Source organism: Schistocerca nitens, chromosome 9 (assembly GCF_023898315.1).
Source record: "Schistocerca nitens isolate TAMUIC-IGC-003100 chromosome 9, iqSchNite1.1, whole genome shotgun sequence".
Lineage (NCBI taxonomy): Eukaryota > Metazoa > Arthropoda > Insecta > Orthoptera > Acrididae > Schistocerca > Schistocerca nitens.
Genome location: NC_064622.1, coordinates 394,897,628 through 394,920,761, shown reverse-complemented (window position 1 = coordinate 394,920,761; position 23,134 = coordinate 394,897,628). Strand labels below are relative to the sequence as shown.

Genomic DNA, 23,134 nt, shown 5'->3' with positions numbered 1-23,134 from the left:
GCGCACTGTTGGAGATGCTGGCAATCATGGGGAATATCTCACAATGAGCCAGTATCTCGCAATGAGTCAATCATCTTTACAATCAGCATCTACGAAACGTAAACGTAATGAGGCTAATGATTCAAAGACCCTTCCCGCTGCACCACGGTTCCTTGTGGTCTCACATACTGATGACAGATGGCAGTCAGTCCTTCGCCACGGTAAATCCGTTTATTATTCAGAAAGGTGTTGCTGTAATTGCCGGTTCCGTGAAATCCTGCTCTCGTTCACGGAATGGCACTTTGTTTTTGGAGACTTCTTCTGATTCTCAAGCACTTGTTTTCCCATGGCTACCCTGTTCTTGTCAAGGTCCATAGAACTGTGAATTCTTCCTGTGGTGTTATTTACACTAGGGCTGCTCGACAGTCTAACTGAGACTGAAATCTGATCTTACATCTTTGATCAGGATGTCATTGTCGTCCATTGTGTAATGAAAAAGGTATATTCCTCCTTAATGCACACCGGTACTCTTTTTCTCACCTTTGATAGAGTGGTGCTTCCATCTGAGATCAAAGCAGGCTACGAAATCATCACAGTCGGCCGTACATTCCGAACCCAATGTGCTGCTACCACACTGAAACTTGTCTTATCGTTTCAACCACACTAAAACGTCTTGTTGATACCCAACCAAATATGTAACCTGTGGTAGGGATGCACTAGAGGACGATTGCCACCTCCTCCTCCCTGCTGTATCAACTGCAATGGCGGCCATGCCGCTTCCTCTCGGGATTGCCATGTGTATTTTGATGAGCGGGCTGTCCAAGAGATTCAGGTAAAGGAAAAAGTACCTTACCCAGTCCCTCACAAGTTATTCGTTAGCCGCAAACCCTGCATTCTCCTGTCTCGCGCCTATGGTTCTGTTCTTGTTACCTTTCGTTCCATGAAGGATATGGCCACACAGACATGCGGCCTCCAATTCAACTCTGAGGTTGTAAAATCTCTCAGCGTCAAGGTAGCATCGCCATACCCCCGTCAAGCTGTGCAACAAGCCATCAAACTCTCACCTCCCATCACTCTCTCACCTCGAGGGCTGAAGCCACCAGCTACACAACCGGTAGTCCGGGAATAGTACTCCCGTGAAGACTTCTTCCGTCCCTCCAGCCAAACAACACCCGAGTCTTCCTGTAAGCAGAAAGGCTCGAGGAAGTCCACCAAAGGCAAACGGTCTTCTCCTTCGCTGACTTGAAGCTCCTTTTTGACAGTGTCGCCACGTGATACCTTGGACTGGCTTGCCTTCCTATCGCCGGTGTGCGTCACCAACCGTTTTTCAGCGTAGACCCACTGCAGAAGCAAGCCAATGCCTCTGTGGACCCCATGGAGCAGGATCCTCCAGGGCAGACTTCCTTCAGCTTATTGGGCAGCTACCTCCCGCATATTTGCTACCCCTTTGGGGTTCTCCCAGGACCTGTCAGAGAGGTGCCCTCTTGGCTGACCTTATACATCTTAACCTCCTCTGCCTTAACACTGGAGCACCCACTTTCCTTTCTGACTTCTTGTACACCTATTCCCACTTGAATCTATCCTTCTGCACTGTCCAGCTTGCCCATCATCTTGAGTGGTCCGTTCTTTCTGACACCTACTCCAGTGACCATTGCCTGTGTGATATCCATTTGCAGACCCCCACCCCATCTGTGTGCACACCCAAATGGCAACTTACTAAGGCTGACTGGCAGTTTTACTCCTCCCTGACGACCTTCGTAGAACAGTATTTCCCCAATTGTGATTAACAGGTGGAATATGTCACAAACATTATCTTTACTGCTGCAGAATGCTCCATTCCTTGCACTTCCTCTTTACCATGTTGTGTCCCTGTCCTTTGGTGGACTGAGGCATGCCGCAACACAGTTCTTGCACGGAGACGTGCTCTCCGCATATTTGACTGCCATCCTATGATGGCAAACTGCATTCATTATAAACAGATGGGTGCAAAGTCTTGTCATGTTCTTTAGGATAGCGAAAGAGCTAGCTGGAGTTCATTCACTAGTTCTTTTAACAGTTCCACCCCTTCCTCAATCCTGTGGGCCAGGCTCGGACAGCTCTCTGGGACCAGGATACATTCCCCAATTTCTGGCTTGACAGTAGCAGACAATGTCATCATGGACCGTATTGCTGTCCCCAACACCTTGGGCCGCCATTTTGCGTAAGTTTCAAGCTCTTCCCACTATCACCCTGCCTTCCTCCATCAGAAACAAGCAGAGGAGGCTTGGGCGATACCCTTCTCTTCACCGAATCGTGAGTGCTACAATGCCGCCTTTACTATGAGGAAGCTAGAGCATGTTCTCAGTTCATCCAGATCCTCCACCCCGGGACCAGACGCCATCCACATTCTAGTGTTGCAGCACCCTTCTCTTGCGGGCAAGCACGTTCTGCTTAACATGCACCACCGCATCTGGGCAGAGGGCACATTTCCTGGACGTTGACGTGAAGCCACTGTCATACCCATGCCTAAGACCAGTATGGACAAAAACCTTCCTTCTAGCTACCGCCCCATCTCTCTTACCAGCTGTGTTTGCAAGTTGATTCATGCCTGGCTGGTATGGTGGTTCGAGTCTCGCAATTTACTGACAAATGCACAGTGTGAATTTCATGTGTGGCGTCCTGCAGTTGACCATCTCGTTACTTTGTCAACCATGTCATGAATGGTTATCTGCGGAAATCCTAGACTGTAGCCATGTTTTACGATTTGTAGAAGGCCTATGGCACCTGCTGATGAACTGGTATCCTCCATACACTTTACATGTGGGGCTTCCATTGCTGCCTGCCCTGTTTCCTTCAGGAATTTTTAAAAGACTGAGTTTTGAAGGTGTGTGTGTTGGTTCTGCCTTGTCTGACATCCTTATCCAGGAAAATGGCGTGCCTCAGGGTTCTGTCCTGATTGTCATCCTCTTTTTATATCGCCTCTAACCCTATAATGGCTTGCCTCCCGCTGTGCATCTCCGGCTCCCTTTTTGTTGATGATTTTGATGTCTATTGCAGTTCTCTACGGACCTGTTTCACTGAGCAGCATCTTCAGCGATGTCTTGATCGTCTTTACTTCTGGAACATCGACAATGGCTTTTGCTTTTCTGCTGACAAAACTGTTTTTATGAACTTCTGACAATGCAATTGGTTTCTCCCACCATTTTTATATCTTAGGCATGTTGCCCTTCTTTTCGTTAAAACTACGAAATTCCTGGGGCTCATGCTCAATAGGAAACTCTCTTGGTCCTCCCATGTGTCTTACCTGGCAGCCATTGTACGCAGAACCTCAGTGTCCCACGTGTCCTCAATGGTACTTTCTGGGGTGTCGATCAAACCATCCTCCTCTTTTTATACCAGTCCCTTGTCTGTTCGAAACTCGACTATGGGTGTTTTGTTCATGTGTCTGCTCGTCCATCCCTCTTATGCCGTCTCAGCACTATCCACCAACATGGCATCCATTTGGCCACTGGCACCTTTTACACTAGCCTGGTTGGGAGTTCGTATGCTGAAGCTGCTGAACTACCACTGTTCTACTGCCATGACTTTCTACTCAGCAGGTACACATGCCGTTTGTCTGCCATGCATGGCCACCCATCCCATGCCTCCTTCTTCGATGATTCCTTGGATTGCCACAATGGGGCATGTACCTCTTTGCTGTTACCTCCTGGAATCCTATTTTGGCACTTGCTACGGTGGCTTAACTTCACACTATCTGCAACTATCATTGTGGGTGTGAACCCTTCACCACAATTGCTTCGTGAAATGACCCATGTTAACTTTGGCCTTTATTCGCTTCCAAAGGACACTACTCCAGTCCCACTCTATCGCATTCAGTTTGACGACCTTTCCATGGAACTTTGCGATAGTACCTCGCATACACTGATGGCTCTCAGACTGACTGTGGGGTTGGGTGTACCTTCGTCATTGGCACCCGTGTCTTTCAATATCAGATTCCGGCACACTGCTCAGTATTTACAGCTGAGCTCCCCACCCTGTATTAGGCCACGGAGTACATCTGATGACACAGCCTTTTCAACTTTGTCCTCTGCTCAGACTCGCTCAGTGCCCTTCAGACTTTATGTGCACTGTGCACTGCCCGTCCCTTAGGCCGTGTCCTACGTGAGTGACAGAAGCAAGCGAGCGCGAGTGACTTCTGGATACAAGACACTCCAATGACAAGCAGCAGCATCGGGTGAAAAGCTTGGGTGTCCTGTGTTCGAGCAGCTGTGTCACACTACAAGGTGGCTGCTTAGAGCCAACAATCTGTTTCAATAAAATGGCGTCCATAACCTGTAGAATACTGTGGCTGGAGAGTAAGGCTACGGAATTAGGTTTACTTTAAGAAAATAAAGTGAAAAGAAATGCTGTGCATGAAGTTTACAAAGGGAGCAATCTCCATGAAGAATTTCATAAATATCAATTACGAAGAATACCAGTCAAATTCTTCGAATACATGTGAATGAGCAGAGGAGCATTTTACAGATATTTGATGTTGCGAACATAATTCATCAGCAGTCATTGTTAAGGACAAGCATTTCAATTACTCTAAATAGTCTGTAAAAATGAAGCTTACAGAACTTTTGAAAAGAAAGTCAAACGTTTTGTACAATGATTTGTCTAAAAGTATGAAATAAAAAATATTAGGGAAACATTTGGTGCACCTTATTTTCTGTTCATGATTTTGAGCATCTAAACATGTATTTACACAAATCATTTCAAAAAATATTTGACTGATTTCTTTCATCTTTTAGTTTCAAATTTTATTCAGAAAGCATGATTTGACTGACTCCTCATTTGCCTTCCTAATGTACTTGATTCTAAGGAAGCCTTTTTGACATTCAAATACCGCACCAATGTATCTTTTTATGGTCAAAATAGCTAGGTCTTGAACAGATAAAATTTTTGACATTTCATTTACATAGTTTGGCAGCAGCTTTTCGTGAAATATTTCAATTTTTCCTCAGCTTATTGATTAAGCTTTCGTTGATTACTCTCATTACTTTGAAGCAGTTAAATATTTTCATGCCAAACTAGACCTCATGCTGGTCACTTTGATACTCCGTTTACCTGTTTATCTCCCTTTGTTTAGCTATGAAAATTTGGACAAAACCTCATGTTTTAAGTTGTAGGGAGTCTTGTTTTGGCTCTGCACACACATTTACAAAAACGTATTGCATGTTAATCATATGATAAAATAGTTGTTTGTGTGTGCTGTCGTTTCCAAAATTTCTCACTTCGATATCTTGAACTGTTTATGAGATACGATGATTTTTTTCGACCACTTGATTCCTGAAGTACAGGAAAGGTTCAGAGGCGCCGCGAACGACCCGTCCGCGGATATAATAACCAATATCTCAAGAACGAAAAGAAATATACTGGTCTCAGTTTTAAATACAATTTAGACATATTGGTTACATTTTATACGTAATAATGTATGGCCTTAAATGAACTATATGGAAAGTCTACACAGTGTGATTTTACCTCTGCAAATTCTTAAAAATGTCGTGCAGCCATGTACTAAATTTTGTGCAGCACAGTAACTATGATGAGTAATGAAAATAAATTCTGACCTTTATCGTTTAAAGATATCAAGCTATAAGATGTGGAAGAACCAATTTTTTCACCGAGTAGTTTTCTTAAAATCGGATGTTAAGTAATTCATAGCTGCCGTCTCGTCTACTTCACTGCTTTGCCAAAAAGACACGTGGCTGTCGCTCTCTGTCGTGCGTGTTGCAGCGACAAGATTCAAACACGTTTGAATTCAAAAGTCACCAGTTGCAGCAGGAGACAGGCAGCGATACAGATGTCTCTCACATAGGACACTTCCATAACTACACCTGCGATTGTGTTTTGTCATCTAAAGCTATTGTGCACTGTTGCTCGCTTCTGTCGCTCACATAGGACACGGCATTAGTGCAGTGGGTCCAGAAAAACTGTCACTTGCTCACTCTTGGTGGAGCCAGTGTGATATTTCTGTGAGTTCCTGATCATGTTGGTCTGCCAGGAAATGAGGCTGCTGCCGAGGCTGCAGTCCTCATACCTCAGCCCGCTAGTTTCGATATTCCCTCCAATGATCTGTGTTGCCGCCTGGCAGGAGGTGGTGTCTCTTTGGCATCACCAATGGTCCTCCCTTCAGGGGAATAAGCTCTGGCTTATTAAGCCTCACCCAGTGGCTTGGATGACGCCCTCTCTGCCCTCCCGCCGGGAGTAGGTATTTTAACTAGGCTGCATATTGGTCACTGCCCTTTTAGCCATTGTCATTTGCTAAGTGGCTCTATCCCACCACTTTGTACACATTGCGCCCAAGTTTTAACAGTCAACCACTTCTTGACGGAATGTCCATTTTTTAACCTTTTACGTTCCTGCTTGGTTTTGCCGACTGAGTTATCGGCCGTTTTAGCAAATGATGCACGGGCTGTCGACCGCATTTTACTTTTAATCTGCCAAAGCACTATGGCGAAGGCCATTTAATTTTTAGTTTTAGACCTCTGTTTCTGTATGGTGTCTTTTTTTTAGCCCTTTCTCCAAGCACTTGTTTTTAGCTTTCTTCTCTTATGTCAATTGGGACTGATGTATAGTCATTTTTTAACTCCTCTCTGTCTTTGTATTGTATACTTTTGACTTGGGTGTGTATGGCCCCAGTTGTGTTTTGCGCCCTAAAGCAAAACAAAACCAAACCTAACAGCTGAACCAAGACTAAGGAGACTTTAGGTGCTGATGGTTAGGGACTGTCGAGCATTGGGAAGGGTGGTTGCTACAGATTGCATGAAAACAACAGAAGGAATTACACGAGTGCCAAAGTGCTACCAGTAGTCTTAGGTAGCACAGTGCCTGTGCCTGTGCATAGTGAGTGAAAAAGAATGGAGTACAGTGGTCAAGCAGCACTTAATAAGCCACACATTTCCTTAGTCAGTGCTGAGCTACACTTGAAGTGGCGTGAAAAGCAACACCGCAGGTTAGTGAATGACTGGAAGTGAATGATTTGGGGTGATGAATCACGTTATACCTTGTGGAAATTCAGTGGAAGGGCTTGGATTTGGCAAAGGCCTGGAGAATATTCTGTGCCATCACGTGCAGTGCCAACAGTTAAATACGGAGGAGGTGGTGTTAAGGTATAATATGTTTTTAGGATATGGGCCCATTATTGCACTTAAGAAAATTCTAAATATGAAAGATTATGAACATATTTTAGTGCTTTGTTCATTGCGTACAGTAGAGGAACAGTTTGGGAATGATGACTGACTGTATCAACATGACAGTGCACCTTGTCATAATGTGGCATCTGTGAGGTATGGTTTGTGGACAACGAAATTCCTGAAATGGAGTGGCACACATCACTACCTTCTCTGGATTCAGCTCCCGAGAAAGAGTTGGCTGGTATTCCTGTTCACTCATTGACACACCTCATTGAAAGTATCCCCAGCAGAGTTGAAGCCATTATAAAGGCGAACGGTGGACACGCCCCATGTTGAGAGTGGGCTTACTTGCGTTCTGCCAAGTTGTGTGAATTTTAATCACAATATTTCAATGACTGACAGCTGTCTTGCTCAGGTGCTGCAAGTATAATGTTGTGTGTTCTCGCTGACTGTACGCTAACCATTTGGTTTGAGTACACAGCAAAACATGCAGCACCTGAAAAAAATGGCTGGGTCGGTCATTGAAATATTGTGCCTAAAATGGAAACAGCAACTTGGCAGTTCACCTGAAAACAGACTATTAATAAATCATGCCAAGAAAACCTGAGAAATCTCACAGCTCATATTAATGTCCAGCAATATATATGGTCCAGTGACATTAATGTGATCACTGACTATGTTCAGTATCAACATGCAATTATCACTCAGCGATGGCTGGCAGTACTAATGGTGGAAGGTGCATAAACTGTTTCAGGAGGACATGGAAAACAGTGCAGTCATTGTCATAATGTGGAAGCAGTGAGACTTACCAGATGTTCCAAAGGATGTGATCATTGGAAAGCATTTCTGAAACAGTTAAGTTTGGAAATTGGTCACATGCTGTTGTGGTTAAAATATACTGTGCATAGCAAAATGGTGCAGTCCAAAATGGGCACCTAGAGAACTGGTGTAGCACGGGCCACAGATGTCAGGAGTGAACGATGACTAGGAGGTGTAGACAGCTGAATAGACACAACTGTTGAGCAACTGATTGCCCAGATGAACCAAGAGACTACCAACAGTGTCTGCTTGATGACTGTTCAGCGAACATTGCTGTGTATGGTCCTCTGCAGCAAGCACGTGGTTCATCACCCATGCTGACTACTGTTCATCTGCAACAAAGAGTAGAGTATGCAAGCCAGTGCCACAACTTTATGTCCATTGGGTGATGACAGGTAGCCTTTTCACAAGAATCGTGTTTGCTCCAGGGGATAAATGACCATTGGCGTGTATGATGTGAAAGTTTGAAAGCAAACGCCCAGCAACAATCATTGCACCAGACCAGAAAGGGAGCATTATGATCGGGTAATATTTTTGTGGGATTCCCTAGGTGATCTAGTTATTCTGGAAGGTAAAGTGGATCAACGCAAGTATGCATCTATCTTTGGAGACCATGTCCACCCATATGCCCAGTTGTTTTCCTCGGGACAATGGCGTCTATGTACAGGGCAGTGCAATGTGTTACACAGCTCATGGTGTATGTCCATCATTAGTTTGGCATAATCCCTGGTCACTAAACTCTCTGGATTTTCACCCAATCGAGAATCTGAGGGACCACATCAGTTAGGCTGTTCGTGCCAAACTCAACTGAGAAATGCAGCTGGCCGTGGCTCTGGAGTTGACATGGCTCCACATCTCTGTTGATACTTTCCAGAACATCATTTACTCTCTTCCTGCAATTTGACAGTGGTCCACACTGCAAAAAGTTGTTGTTTAGGCTTGTGGCAGATGGTCAAATTAATGTGACTGGACAATGTTTGTCTGGATACTTTCGATTAGTGTATGCAGGACTAAATGTGGAAAATATACGTTTTTTCGCTTCCTGCCTGAAATTTTATCACCTAACCCCCATAGCATAAGTTCAGGATAAAGTGTCCTTCCATCTTCAGGCTTGTATTCAGTTTGATTCATTAAAAGAAGTAAGGCATATGTTAATAGTGCTGTATTCAGTTTTGTAATTGTTTGTAATAGTGCTTAAAAGTCTCGGAGAAATTAAGTTTCATCGCCTTGTAGAATTTTCAGGAGCATCGATGCTAACATGTATATCCATGTAGAGAGTTGTTATGGATAACTAAAATAACATTGACTGTTTTGTGATTGGTGCAGGTTGTTGTTTTACATGTTGGAACAAATAATTTGGGATTTGCTCCAGAAGAAATTGTTGAAGGAATAATGGAAATTGTGAATGTAATACAGGAGAAACAACCGGAGGCTTACATTGTCGTACTGGTAAGTTGTTTATCATAGTTAAAATAATACTTGGTCATAATCTTGTGTTTTCCCTTTACTACCTTTCAGTAATGTGACAATGAACTGTTGGCATTTTTGAATATAATAATGTGGCCATCACATATCTGAACTTTTATTCTTTCTTTGTTCACTGTGTATCATGTTTCTGAATGGAGGAATTCATTGTTTACCACTGTGTCTTCACACCTAGAAGAGGCTGTGATTATTTTGGGAGGTCGCTATCAACTCAAAGTGAGATTCAAATAGATTTCTTTGTTCACTCCCACATTTGGATGGTAGCTTTCCTCCCAAGCCACCAATAATTAGTGTAAAAAATGTCAACTCGAACCTCTCCATTTACAGATCTTACTGTCGGGTCATGTATGGAGTGGTAGTGGTACTATTTTGTTATAAATTAACCAACACTATCACTAGAATAAAAGTAATAAGTAACTTAATCTTGGGTGAAAACCTGTATGAAAATAGATTTCTGCTTACAGAATAGAGGAGACAGCTTGCTATCCTGACACAATAACTGGAAAGTAGAAAGAGAGATGAAAATGAATGTATTAACACATGATTGCGTGCATGGGAGCAGCTTGGGCATACATAAGGAGATGGGGAGAGTGTATGAGAACTTCAAGAAAGTAGTACAAGAGGGAGGTGAATGGTCTAGAGTAAGACAAAAAGGTAAAGATAGGAAGGTACTGAGCTAGAAGAAAATATAAAAGTAAAAGAATGACTGGCTGGCATGGTGGTGGCATTGTTCAGTGGGTTGGAAACAGAAGAAAAGACACACACATGGAGCACAGGGACTATTTGAGATGTCTCCCTGACAGGGAGGTGGGAATGGGGCCTATATTGAAAGTGTCATTCTGTACAGTTCAGAACAGCTTTTTGGTCAGGAGGTGGTTTTGTAAATCAGATGTTGGTGTTGACTTCATCATGGTGGACAACACACCCTGCAACTGGGTGATTCGGTTGGCTCTTGAACAGACTAGTGATGGCAGTAAAGTTTGTAGATGGTGTACCTGTTCATACAGGTGGCCCCCTTACAACCTCTTTCCCCTCTCTGACTTCTTCTTGCTTCTGTCTCTTAGTTTTATTGATTGTCCTTTACAATCACGTTCACCCAGATTTTTCCTTCCTCTCTGAGGTCTATTTGCAGCTTGACAATTATGGGATGGAGGGACCAATGATCTCGCAGTTTGTTCACTTTAACTCCATCAGTCCAATCCAGTCCAACCTCACAGGTGGCCCTCCCTACAATCTGCTCACAATGAGAAAAACAAGGGCTCCCTAATTCTCAGTCAGCAGAATTCAGCAGAAGTTGGTCGATTTTAGCTTGCTTGTGTTTTGTGTCTGACAGCTGCCAATCTCTGATCTTAATACGAAATCTTGTGTAGCCTTTGCAAAGTAATTGTTGTGCAGTGTTGTGTTGTACTGCAAGTTAATACCTCTAGTGATGAGTGACAAATTGGTTGCTGGCTCGTGATGGGCAGCACCAAATACACTTTCCACTCCTCAGGGGAAGTGCAAATTTAAGTACCTTACAGAATGGAGCAAGAACAATAATTAATAGGGTCACTGAGTGTTATGAGTGGGAAAACAGAAGAGTTGTCTATCCATCTCTCAGTTGATTAGATGAACAAAGACATTCGTAGAAGAAAGTTTGAGCACTATGACAAAAATTCAGAAATTTTGGAAAGATAATCCTGGGAAATTTGCCTCTTTTTTGCCAGAAATTTTAATTCAGATTGACAGTTCTTTCAAGTTATTTTTCCCTTTGTCTGAATTACTTTAAAGTGGCAATTTTGTTTGTGTGTTTTTGTAAAAGCACCATCGTTGATTGTAAAATTCCTTCTGTTGTTTCCACTACAAGTTTCCTTTTGGAAAGCTACGTATGGTATCGTTTACCCTGTTGGGCCCTTGTTTATGGGAAATCAACAGAAAATAATTTCCTGTGGTTCACTGCATGACTAAAGCCACAATAACGATGACGATTATCAAAACTCCTCTACAGCATAGTGGATAAGTTGTTCAATTGGCGTGCTGAATGTGGTTACAAGTCGTGTCACATGTCAATTTTTTTTACATCACTATAGGAATCACAGTCTCATGAGCACTGGTACAGAATTGGTAGTAACAAGCATCATTATTCAACATGAAAATATGAAATTCTATTTCATGGCTCCTGTAAGCTATCGGTATTTTTATGCTCCTTTATCAGTTTTTGCCCCAATCTCAGTTTTTCTTTCATAGATGCACAACACATAGCAGTTGACAGCTGGTACGGTGGCCAGTAGATGGTTCTGTCAACACTGACTGGAGCACAAATTATATTGATCAGCAGGAAAATGCTTCTATCGGAACACAAACAAAAAGGGGGAAAAGTTCCTGTTTATTTAAAAGACTCTTTCTTCCATAGCAACTTTGCTCATACCCATCCGCTCCCAGTTGCCCTTTCTCACTCACTCATTTAGCCCAACTCATTGTCATTATCTCTTTGTGTGTCTCTGTCGTTATCTCGTGTGGCAGAGCCACAGTACTATTTGTTCTGTTGTACTACTACAGTCTCCTCTCACTTTCGCTATCTCTCTCTTCCTCATTGTCATATACCCTGTCCCTCATTATCACTGGCTCTCACCTACTTCCATTTTCTCTTTCTCTTCCACCCCCACTGCCCTCCCCAGCACTATCTCCTTCACTCTTTTCCTAGCACTGTTCTGTCACTGTCAGCTATGTTCCAATGCCACTGTGTGCCTCTCTTTCTCTCACTGCCATTGTTCTCTTCGCTTTATCTATAACACAGCCACTGTCTACCTACCTTCCACTATTTATTACTTTCCTGTCTCTTTCCTGCTGCTACTATCTTCTTCTGTCTCAGCATAAAAAACTGTGAATACATTCACATGTCAAAATTTTTGAAGATGCTGAGCAAGGTAGAATGAGGCAACTGTTACCCTCCTTTTCAGTTAGAATCTTTTAAATAAACAGAAATATATTCATACTTTTTGTGCTCTGATAAGACGATTTTTTTGCAGGTTCCCTTCTTTTCCCTACTGCAGCAGGGTGTGTAACTCATATGAATAGAAATGTGTTAGTAAGTAAAATTTAGATAGTTTACTTGTGTGAAATTGAAATTATGTTAAATTAATTTTACACTTCAGACAAGATTTTTGGTGCAAGAAAATTTTGCATGTACTTTGGTACAAGAACATGGGCTTCTCAGGTGACAACACACACACTTCACAGCATATTTTCCATGCTGAATCCTTGTATAAACAATGTTTTCGCCAAAAATCAGATTCTATGTAGGTGTTTTATGTGTAAAAGTAGGATAACTTTGAACCTTGTATCTCAGAAAAAGATAATGATATGAATAAAAAGGTTGTTAAAGATTTGGATCTTAGGAATATAACATAAAAATTTGAGCTATTTGCTGTGCATAGCCATCTTGGAGTCTTCGACCACATCGGATGCAAAAAGAGCTTATTTTTTCCATTTGCCTAAACAGAGGAATTGCATAATATTCGTACTTAGACACTGTACTGTAGGATACTGAAATAAGGTGATCCTTCAGTTAGGTATATAAATGGTATGTAGCCCAAGGGCTATCCAAAACACTTGACTCTACCATCTTGTCCCTAATAAAACCTGAAGTTTGACCACCAAAAAAATCCCATTTTCATGCACAGTGTTCTGCAACATACATATGCTGTTGCAAGCATAGTGATCGATGGGCACAAGTGTAGTGCCAGCACTGACTGCATGATGTAAGTGCAGCTTGTTTCCCCCTCACTGCTCCTCACACCTCAATAGACCATGTACAGGGAGTCGATTGGTGGAGCTTGCTTCCTGTGCTCCCCCCACCCTCTCAGGATTTGTCCTCCTTCTTGTGAACAGACTGTATGATTAGTTATGAAATGTGAGTGACATGTTGGGAGTAGGTGCTGGACATACATATTAAGACATATTACACCTGGATCCTGCAGGAATATGGCTGACATGCATGGTCGGGAGCAGGAGTGACATACTAATGACTCAGGATATTGTACAGGTTGAGAGGATAGTGAAATATTGAGAGGGGAAGCAAGAAGTGTTCAGAAGTGTAATTCAGAGGCTTTTTTTCAGGGCACTCAGAGGTAAGTGAAGTTGTTTTTAAGAGGAAAGAAAAAAGAAACTAGCTTTCTGGACGAGGATCTTCTCTAAAAGTTTCTGCCCAGCTCATCCTCTGTTGATCTACCCTTTTACAAATGTGCATACTTTTCATAATAGTGTTCAGACTATAATTGCAGGCACAAGTAATAAGTGTGAATTTCGTACTGGTACAGAATTATCTGTTCTTCTGTGCCTTGCTAAATATCTTGCACAACCCGTGTCTTCTTTGGGTAATGATTTTTCATGGAATTTTCCTTGCCTTTCTTCAGAACCTACGAGGGTTGCCCAGAAAGTAATGCACTGCATTTTTTTCTCAGCCAAAAACAATGCTATGAATGCTAAACATCTTGTATGTATTATTTGAAGTCTCCTGAGAGAGCGTGCCAAGTTTCCGTCACTTCCGGTAGATAGCATAGCTGCAGGACAGTTTCAAAATGGCATTGTAGTTGATGGATGTTATAAGCAATGTGCCATCATTGAATTTCTCACTGCAGAGAAAGAAACTGTGGGAAATATTTACAAATGCTTCTGCAAAGTCAATGGATCATCTGCTGTCAACTGAAGTACAGTTAATCGCTGGGCATGGAGGGTGAGATCATCAGAAAGCACTTTGGCAGAGCTCCACGATTTGCAGTGGTCAGGGAGACCATCCAAGGCTGTCACACCTGACAGCCCTGACCAAGCCCCCCTGAACCACAGCAAACACTAAAAGATGGTGCGCAAACTGGACTATATAGCAAGGCTTATGATCCAAACAGACCCAGTCTGTCACTGGAAACTATTCAAGATGATGATGACGACGACGACGACTAACAAATGTTGTTTCAGAATGTCACTCCTGCTCCTGGGAACCTCACCTTGTCAGTAGTGGTGTGATTCAAATCCCCATCTGATCATCCCAGCAAGAATTAATGTTTCTTATATCAAATAATGGAGGGTACCTTCAGTAAGACGATGGCCCTTTTCCTTCTCTATTCTTCTGCAGTTGACTTTGTGAGATTATTTAATAAAAGCCCTTACCAAACACTTCGTATAATGAATTTATATACTGAGGCTCAAAGGGTGTGCATCTAAGAGTAATTCATTGCTGTGGCAACTAACTTAATAGTGTGCTAACGTATTGTGACGTTGTTGTTTGAAAATACCTCCAAATAACCATGCAGTGATTAATCACAAACAAACATCTAATGTGCGTAGTACACACCAACACTCCCATCTGTGTCATAGTTGGATGTTGGTAGACCAAAAGTTTAAAAGATTAAACAAAACCCTCAGATTATCTTTTGCTTTGATACAACGTATTATGTTGGTTACAGAAAGTTTCTGATGGGGAAAAAAGTTCTTAAATTGTTTCCCCTCTTTCAGTATGTCAAGGAGAAACCTATGTGTATAATCCTCACTTCTAGTCACATTAATGTGTGTGCAGATATCTAATTGCAATAGTGTTAATAATCTCAAAAAAATTTTACTGTGTGTACAAACAAAAATATTTTTTAATTTGCCAACCCATAAACTATAATGAAATGCCTCATTTATTTGGATCACTCAAATACACTTTACAATAAAGATTTTCTATCAGTTTCCACGAGTTACTTTTACAATATTCCACCAAAATTATTTGTCAAGCCCAGTCGGTTAAATAAATAATCACAGTTGTTACATATCATCTTTTTACGTGTACACCTTAACCCACAAGAAAGCTTACAAAAAAGAAACAGCTGGTTGCATCATATCCAGTATTATAAACTACTTTCCACAAATAATCTTTTGCAAAGGTTAATTCATTTGCCATCACCAATGATGAGGGATCTTCTCTGGCATTTTATCTTGTTGGAATGATGGGGGTGTGTTCTGTTGATGTTCCCTGTCTGACACCTGGTGTCTGAAAAATGTATTGGCTGGTTTCTTGCAGCATTGCTAGATTGCGCCATTGTCTGCTTGCTTAGGTCTCATACATGGAAACAAAAACACAGCAGCATCAGCTTTTGGCAGCTCTTTTAGATGTTATTATCCTACCTTAATAATAACTCTCTGATGTACATATTTTTGACAGTCAAGCAGCATACATATAAAATCAAATAGAAAACCACTAAATAACAAAATTGCATTCATTAAATGACATTGACAAGATGATTCTTAAACCACCACAGGCATTTTGTTGATCATCTGTTTGCTTAGTTTTCTTCTTCATTTTTTAACAATGCAATGAAATCATTCCATTTTTTTCTTTTCATGTTTTCTCTCATTCCACATTTCACTTCAGAGCAGTACCGTGCTCAAGACAAACAAATACAGAAATTAGTAAAGTATTATACAATAGACAAAAATGTAGGGTCTGTGGTTGCAATGATTAGAAATAAAAAGATATCAACATTTTGTAATAAGAGATCAAAAATAGAATTTTTGTTTGATAATACTAGATCACTTGTGTTAAGGAAAGCTTTCTATGTCTGGATTAATTTGCTTATAAATTCTTCTTGCCTTGGATTATTTTCTTCCATTCACCAGATAGTGGATATTATAAAATTCTTTCTGCTGCATCTTCCACAACAGACAATTATTTGCTGTAAATGAAATGATAATTAAATGGACACCCTAGCTGCAAACAGGCGTTGATGTACTTCATTGGGGACATGTTGAAAATGTGTGCCCCGACCGGGACTTGAACCCGGGATCTCCTGCTTACATGGCAGACGCTCTATCCATCTGAGCCACCGAGTACACAGAGGATAGTGCGTCTGCATGGACTTATCCCTTGCACGCTCCCCGTGACATCCACATTCCCAATATGTCCACACCACTACATTCGTAGTGCGCCTAATAGATGTTTGCCCATCATACTCATTACTCGTGGCAGATTAATCCACCAAGTCCCGTACGAGTTCGGGCATAGCGTGTGCGTTCGCACAAGAAGCATGTAAGCAGGAGATCCCGGGTTCGAGTCCCGGTGGGGGCACATATTTTCAACATGTCCCCAATGAAGTACATCAACACCTGTTTGCAGCTAGGGTGTCCATTTAATTATCATTTCATTTCTAGCAAAGCTGCATGGTCATCCACGGTAACTGTTCTTTCGGGAACAGATACTACCGTCATGTATAGTTAAAATATGGCTTCCCGGCCATTGACCTTCTTGTGCGAACGCACACGCTATGCCCGAACTCGTACGGGACTTGGTGGATTAATCTGCCACGAGTAATGAGTATGATGGGCAAACATCTATTAGGCGCACTACGAATGTAGTGGCGTGGACATATTGGGAATGTGGATGTCACGGGGAGCGTGCAAGGGATAAGTTCCTGCAGACGCACTATCCTCTGTGTACTCGGTGGCTCAGATGGATAGAGCGTCTGCCATGTAAGCAGGAGATCCCGGGTTCGAGTCCCGGTCGGGGCACACATTTTCAACATGTCCCCAATGAAGTACATCAACGCCTGTTTGCAGCTAGGGTGTCCATTTAATTATCATTTCATTTCTAGCAAAGCTGCATGGTCATCCACGGTAACTGTTCTTTCGGGAACAGATACTACCGTCATGTATAATTATTTGCTGTTCTCATTGGTCTGATTCCTAGACTTTTTCTTACCCTTAATCTAAATTCTGCATTAAGGTGCTTCATTCAACTGTTCCTAAAGGTCTGCCTTCTTTTGGACCACAAGGACTGTTTTGTCATAGAATTTTAGCCTTTGATATCTATTGACTTTTATCTCTTGTTTGTATTTGGTATCTTTTTTCTACTTCATTCACTGCTGCTTTGGCAGAAAAGTTAAGTAATAACAGCAAAGAGCTGCTGTCGTATCATAAACGGATTTTTATTTACATGATTTAAAATCTCATTGTGTTAGTTTTTTACTTTTATTTCTTGGACTTGCATTTCATAGTTATTGTAAGTGTATAATATTCTTAATGCTTCATTTTAATTTTTATCAGAATTATGAATGTATTAAGCTGTCAGCGGAGATTTCTGCATGTCCATTGAAACCTACTCAATGACCACGAAATCCAGGAATTGAAGGTCACAAATTGCCTCTCATGTAATGAAGCTCAGAAAGAAATGATCGTTGGTGTCCAGTTACATTGAAAGGTCATCATCAGTACCTGTTGTATTTACTCCTTCAGCATCAACATTTTGTAGTCACAAAAATAAACTTGAGCATGGGGCTGATACGCCCTTTGTTCTCGTAGCTCCTGCTGCACTATCTTCGGGAACTACTCACTGTACTCTGTGATCCATGTTGCTCTTCAAGAAACACACTTCACTGATAACCATTTCCCAAATATTTGAGGATACCGTGCATTTCGTTGGAACTTCACGGGTGTAGAGAGAGCATCTGGTTTACAAAAATTTTGTCAATGAGTGAATTCCCCTTCATACTATTTTGGAAACAAAGCCGTGTGAATGCGAACGACTGTGGCAATCACCATTTGTAAACTTTATTTACCTCCGGCAAGGACACCTAATTACCATGGGGATTTCAGTCTGCATCAGTCCCTGTGGGGAAGCACCACTTTATTTGGTAGCGGCCTTGTGATTGAGCAGTTTCTTTCCATTCTTGATCTTTGTCCCCTCAGTGACAGTACTCCTTCTCAATTCAATGTGGTCCATTACACGTTTTGGCTATTGACCTTATGATCTCTTCCCCTTCACTCAGTGGTGTTTACTCAATGATACTTGCGACTTTCCAATGACCCTGTCACTTCCTTGTCACTAATTAACTGACCGATTACCATGTTGGGTGCTTCAAAGAACCAACTGGCAGTTGTTTGTCTCTGCTGTTACATATGCCCCTCTGCCTCAGTCCCCCATCATATTGCATCACAAAAGTTTTGGGAGACATCTTCAACATGATCACTTGCACCACTGGAGCTGCTCTTCCCTTTCTACAGGCGCCCTCTGCTGCAGGCTGGTGCCATGGGCCCTGCAATATCTCAGGCAACATCCTTCACATATCACTGTCCTCACTTTTAAGTGTGTGTGTTCTCAGGGCGACTTTCTAATGAAATGCAGTAAGAAAAAATGCTGAGAGTGCTAAGTCTCTTTTTTTTTTTGGAAACATACACCTCTTCATCTCGGATGCGGACCAAATTCCGTAACCCTCTGAGCCACCAAAGATCAAAAACTGTTTCAGGTTTCTTCCTTCGTGCTGGTATTTGCACAAATACATCAATTCTAGTTGAACACCTTGTGACCCAGTCTCCAAAGTTGTCAGTGTCCTCTTCTTACCAGGCTACTTTTCAAGTGCACAAGTGAGAGGTTGAAGGTATCTTCTCAATGTTCACCCTCCCATCACGCCAAATTATTAAATGAATCTTTCACTCATTGGAAACTGCTTTACAGGCTCTTGACTCTTCACATGATTCAGCCACAAGTCCTGTTTTATTTGTAACCAAATGATCAAGCCTCAGAATGTTACTCAAATAATCTATCTACTGAGGTTTCTTCAACTGTATTTGGCAAGAAGGTGTTTCACCTTTGCAATGACGAGATATCGTCTTCTCAATCCCAAAACCAGGCAAAAACCCAATGTCAATTGATATCTACTGACCGATTAGCCTTTTCACTGTACTACGCAAACTGCTCGAAAGGATGGTAGCCCACAGATTATGCTGGATTCTCGAATTTCTGTCCTCCAAGGGGGTTTATGGTTCTTTTGTGAGCTTGTGCATGGCATCCACAGAACCCTGAGCTATTGCAGCCACTTTTTTCCTTCCCGAGCTGCGTTTGTTTCCCTGTGCCCCTCTCTTCTCTTCATAGCTCCTTCCCTGCTGCCCCCTTCTTCCCCTCTCTCGGTGTTCTTACTGATGTCGACCTAGCTACCCACTTGGTTTCTTCTATTACTTGCGGTTTTATTCTCCTTGTCTTTTCTCTTTTGCCCTCCTTTTTGATCACCATTTGGGGTTTGACCCCCTACTTTTAAATTTTATGTCTGTAGTGTGAGCCATTTGGGGAAGAACTCCCTCCCTAGTGTCTACAGCATGGATTCCTCTCACTCCTTCCTTCCCCACCGTAGTCCTTTCTGCCTCGCTAGGTCACCAGGATGTGTAGCCAGTCCATGTGTTGGGGTAGTATGTAGCCATCAAGCGAAGCCCTCTGACAATGCAGCGATCACACTGCTGTTATCTGAGCTATTGCCTCCACAGGAGTGGTTGCTTGTCATTCCAGAGTATTGGAACACCCTACAACAGCCTCTGTGTCAGACGGCTCTTGGAGTGGCTGGGTGGTGCCCATGGGGAGAGCCCCTGATGAGAGTGAGTGATAGCAGGGCTGATAATTTGCATATAAAATGTGTCAAGCTCCAAAAATCTGTCTAGTCTTCTATGGCCATCTCTTCGAGTGGTAACATACCATTGAATGCTGCTTCTAATGACCCTGCGGCCTCCTCTTCGGTGGCTATACCCTGGAAGGACGGCCAGATTCACTGTCTTGGGGTGAAACACTTTCCCTGCATTCTGGTATGTACTAAGATGGACGTGGACACATTCACTGCCACAGAGCCATTATTTTTTGAGGAAAATATAGAAGATAAGTTTGACAAAATGGTGTCTCTCAGTAAGATGTGTCCGGGTTCTCTGTTGATCAAAACCACTTCTGCTGCTCTGTCTGTAGCTCTTTGTGGTTGTGATAATCTTGGTGTGTCCCTGTGTCCATTACACATCAACAAAATTTGAATATTGTCCAGGGAGTCCTTTTTCATAGGGACCTCATCCTTCAAACTGATGAACTCCGGGCCAATCTGGAATGATAGGGTGTTCATTTTGATTGGCGTGTGCCAATAGGTCATAAGGAAAATCATACCGATACTGGCGCCTTTATTCTGGCATTTGAGGGAGATACACTCCCAAAGAATGTAAAGGTTATGTGTTATTTTTGTGATGTGCAGCCTTACGTCTCACCTCCCATGAGTTGCTCTTGGTGCTTGAGTTTGACACATGCTTTCCCAAAATACAGCTGATCCTCTATGTGATGACTGTGGACTCTCATTCCATGAGGCAAGCCGCTGTGTTCCGCCACCTGTGCTTGTTCATTGTCATGACGACTGTCACTCTCCATGCTTGCCAGATTGCTCGGCTTATAAGTAAGAAAAGAGGATACAAGAATTTGTCTTACACTGAGGCTCATGAGGAATTTGAGTGACTTCACACTGTGTCCATGACTTCTACCTTTGCCTCTGTTACACACTTTCCCTGTCCTCCCTCTTCCTTACCCCAGCCCCATCCTCCTCTCGTCTCCTCCTCCCTGGCCAAAGAAGTGTCTTCCTTCTTCAGCACCTGCCAGTGATGGGACTCCTTCCTGGGACCCCCGCTTCTCTCAGGCCACAGGACACATATTCTGGGTGACCCAAGATCGCCTGCTCTCTTTCAGTTCTGGATCTGACAGAAGCCTGCTCTCCCTCTGTGCACTCCTTTCTCCGGCGGGCAAAAGCTTCCTTCTTCGTACCTACAATCGCGTCTGGACTGGTCAGGTCCCCATGCGTTGGCGTGACGCCGTCGTTGTTCCTATACCCAAACCTGGGAAGGATAGACACCTTCCTTCTAGTTACTGCCCCATTTCTCTTACAAGCTGTGTCTGTAAGGTGATGGAGCGCATGGTTAACGCTCGGTTAGTCTGGATTCTTGAATCTCGACGGCTACTTACCAATGTTCAATGCGGCTTTCGTCGCTGCCACTCCGCTGTTGACCACCTTGTGACCTTGTCGACATTCATCATGAACAACTTTTTGCGAAAGCGCCAAACGGTAGCCGTGTTCTTCGATTTGGAGAAGGCTTATGATACCTGTTGGAGGGGAGGTATCCTCTGCACTTTGCACAGGTGGGGTCTACGCGGTCGCCTGCCCCTTTTTATTGATTCCTTTTTAACAGATCGAAAGTTTAGGGTACGTGTGGGTTCCGTATTGTCCGACGTCTTCCTCCAGGAGAACGGAGTGCCTCAGGGCTCTGTCTTGAGCGTAGCCCTTTTTGCCATCGCAATCAATCCAATTATGGATTGCATTCCCCCTAATGTCTCAGGCTCTCTCTTTGTTGATGACTTCGCGATCTACTGCAGTGCCCAGAGAACATGCCTCCTGGAGTGCTGCCTTCAGCGTTGTCTAGACAGCCTATACTCGTGGAGCGTGGCAAATGGCTTCCGGTTCTCTGAAGAGAAGACAGTTTGTATCAACTTTTGGCGATATAAAGCGTTCCTTCCGCCATCCTTACATCTCGGTCCCGTTGTTCTCCCATTCGTGGAAACAACTAAGTTTCTAGGGCTCACATTGGACAGGAAACTTTGTTGATCTCCGCACGTCTCTTATTTGGCGGCCCGTTGTACACGTTCCCTTAATGTCCTCAGAGTTCTTAGTGGTTCATCTTGGGGAGCGGATCGCACTGTCCTGCTTCACTTGTATCGGTCCATAGTCCGATCGAAGCTGGATTATGGGAGCTTCGTCTGCTCGGCCATCCCTCTTACGCCGTCTCAACTCCATCCACCATCGGGGGTTACGTCTTGCGACCGGAGCCTTCTACACTAGTCCCGTCGAGAGTCTTTATACTGAAGCTGCCGAATCACCATTGACCTACCGGCGCGACGTACTGCTGTGTCGGTATGCCTGCCGGCTGTTGTCAATGCCCGACCACCCCTCTTATCAGTCCTTCTTCGCCGATTCTCTCGACCGTCAGTACGGGTTGTATGTGTCTGCCCTGCTGCCCACTGGAGTCCGCTTCCGTCGCCTGCTTCGACAATTGGATTTTGCCCTCCCTACCACCTTCAGAGAGGGTGAGAGCCCGACACCATCTTGGCTCCCCCCAGGGGATCCACAACTCTTTTGTGGATACGTGCGTAGCGAGCACGGGACCCCGAGCTGATGTGGCCTTCCTTCCTTTCCGGGCTGCATACCTTCCCTTTCCGCATCCTTCCCCATCCCCCATCTTCGCCAAACCCCCCCCCCCCCCCTTCACCTCTGGCTCTTTCTTTCCCTTTCTCTGGGGTTATGGTTTGTGCCTACGTCCGGAGACGGACGCTTGTACATATACTACATTCTTCGCCTTCCTTCCTTGCTTGTAAGTCTTCATCCTTCCTTTGTCCTTCTCTTTTCCTCACCTCTTCTCTCTACCTTCTCCGCTGCGGCGTTTGAGACCTCTCTTCTTTCCTTTCCCTTTCTCTTTCTTCCTCCCTGTGCGTGTCTGAAGGCCAACCCACGCACTTCCATGCGTAGCCGGTGACGGGGTAATGCGTAATTCCCCGCCCCGGGTAGACAGGTAGGACACGTACGTACCCCCTGGTAACGGCCAGGCCCAGGGAGGGGTGATTACCCGAGCTGATACCTTCCGAAAGTGCCGATTGGTCCCTCCGTCCGTTTGTCAGGAGGTGTGACCTGAGGTGTGAACAATCACCTAAGGCGGGAGTGCCCTCAGAGAGGGCCCCCACAAGGGAGGAGCGCGCCATCGGAGACGCCGGTAATCATCGGGGATTCTTCCGCAATGGTTTCCTCACCTTCCACTATGTCTGCTCACAAACGTAAGTTCACTGAGTCTCAACCACAGTCAGTTCTTCCATCGTTGCCACAGTTCCTTGTTGTTTCTCGGTCTGACGA

At 43.6% G+C, this 23,134-nt stretch overlaps 1 protein-coding gene across 1 annotated transcript in view; it reads left to right on the top strand.

The window, feature by feature from the left end:
- Window positions 1-23,134, top strand: part of LOC126203978 (platelet-activating factor acetylhydrolase IB subunit alpha1) — a 64,740-nt gene that overhangs the window by 12,186 nt on the left and 29,420 nt on the right. Inside the window, exon 3 of the mRNA XM_049938397.1 lies at window positions 9,282-9,404. Within this exon, the coding sequence (XP_049794354.1) occupies window positions 9,282-9,404 (123 nt within the window). The remainder of the gene's footprint in view (window positions 1-9,281; window positions 9,405-23,134) is intronic.